Genomic DNA, 1,591 nt, shown 5'->3' on the forward strand with positions numbered 1-1,591 from the left:
GAAAAGAAGAAATTAAAAAAAAAAAAAAAAAAGAAAAAAAAAAAAAAGAAAGGCAAACCGTTTTTAAATTATGCCTTGGCATAGATGGAAATAAATGATGTTCAATTTGATAATTTAATCCACCCCATAACCAATCAATTAAAATTCCTGGCCGCATATTTCTGGTAGTATGAAGTTGCAAACAAACATAACTGTTTAAAATTAAATCATCATCTGTAAATATTTGATCGATAAGTTTTTAAATTATTAATTGCTCAAATAATATTTGTTCATTTATTAACAAATTACTTACGTTTGAATTTTTGAGTGGAATAATGATTGTATGTAACAACATGAGCCAAAAGAAATCCCGCAAATAATTGCGATATGAAGAAATAAATTAATCGTATTTGAAATGTTGGTAAGTAATAAAGCTGAAGGAGTATCATGCACCAATGTAATAATAGCGCTAAACGTTCAATTGTTGCTCTTTTCCTATGAATCTGCAATCATAATGTCTTATTTAGATTTTTTTTTTTTAAAAAAATTTTGAATTTAACTGGTTAATGTTTTTAAATAAATTAAATTACCTCAAAACAACTATTTGACATATTTGCAACAAAAATGATGGATTGCAAAAGCCATGAAATTCGTAAGAATGGAAAAGCTATCGTCCAATAAATATGCTGATATGGTATAATTTTTAGTATCCAACTTCCTTGCATTTGCTGAAAATTGATAATAAATTAATAAGTTGTAAAAATAATTAAACGTATCAAAGGGATATCTTTGGAACAGGTTAAAATGGTACCATTTCAGGAAGAATTATCATAAGATCCGATTTTGGATCGTATGATTATCACAAAATGACTGCATGTATGTATTGTTCTAAATATACTTACTTGCAAATCTGATGGTACAACAGCCCAAAATGGTAATAAATTAATGTCACCATCACGTCCAATAACATTTGTTGCTGCATGATGCATATTATGTTGTTCTTTCCAACCACCACTTGAGAAACCTTGTAGTAAATTTCCAACAATATATGATGTCAAATCATTCCAATAATGGTTCTTTAAATTTTCATTTAATTATAAAATTTTAAATATACCATCATGATGGTTATGATAATTTAACGTTAGTAAACTAGGAATCCATTTATAATTTTTTATTTGTAATTCATGAATTCTTCAAATGTTAATTTCATAACGAATTGAATAGTACCATAAATAGGGATTACCTTGAAATGTTGATGATGTGCATATTCATGAATCAACCATCCCAATTGCTGCCAAGCTAATCCTAATATCAATGCTGATAAAATGAATCGCTCTTGTAGTTGCAAAAATATTGCTAATGATAATAAGCCAATTGCTTCACATATTTTACGAAAGTAAAAAGTATTATTTGCTTCGAAAAGTCCTAATTTTCGTACCTGAAGTTTTTAAAATTTCTGCAACAAAACGAAAAAGTGACGTTAACACTGAATGGTAATAATAATTATTATTATTAATAATAATAGTAATAATAATTAATAATAATAATAATAATAATAATAATAATAATAGTAATAATAATAATAATTATTATTATTATTATTAGTTTTTTT

General features: G+C 25.6%; 1 protein-coding gene across 1 annotated transcript in view; it reads right to left on the reverse strand.

Annotated features, from left to right (window-relative positions):
• LOAG_17879 (hypothetical protein) overlaps positions 1-1,591 on the reverse strand; it is a 4,198-nt gene that overhangs the window by 1,130 nt on the left and 1,477 nt on the right. The window contains exons 3-7 of the mRNA XM_020450541.1: positions 1,223-1,417; positions 882-1,055; positions 570-707; positions 293-482; positions 59-213 (exon numbers count right to left, since the gene is read on the reverse strand). Of these exons, the coding sequence (XP_020305762.1) occupies positions 59-213; positions 293-482; positions 570-707; positions 882-1,055; positions 1,223-1,417 (852 nt within the window). The remainder of the gene's footprint in view (positions 1-58; positions 214-292; positions 483-569; positions 708-881; positions 1,056-1,222; positions 1,418-1,591) is intronic.

Source organism: Loa loa (genome assembly GCF_000183805.2).
Source record: "Loa loa unplaced genomic scaffold supercont3.144, whole genome shotgun sequence".
NCBI classification, from domain to species: Eukaryota; Metazoa; Nematoda; class Chromadorea; order Rhabditida; family Onchocercidae; genus Loa; species Loa loa.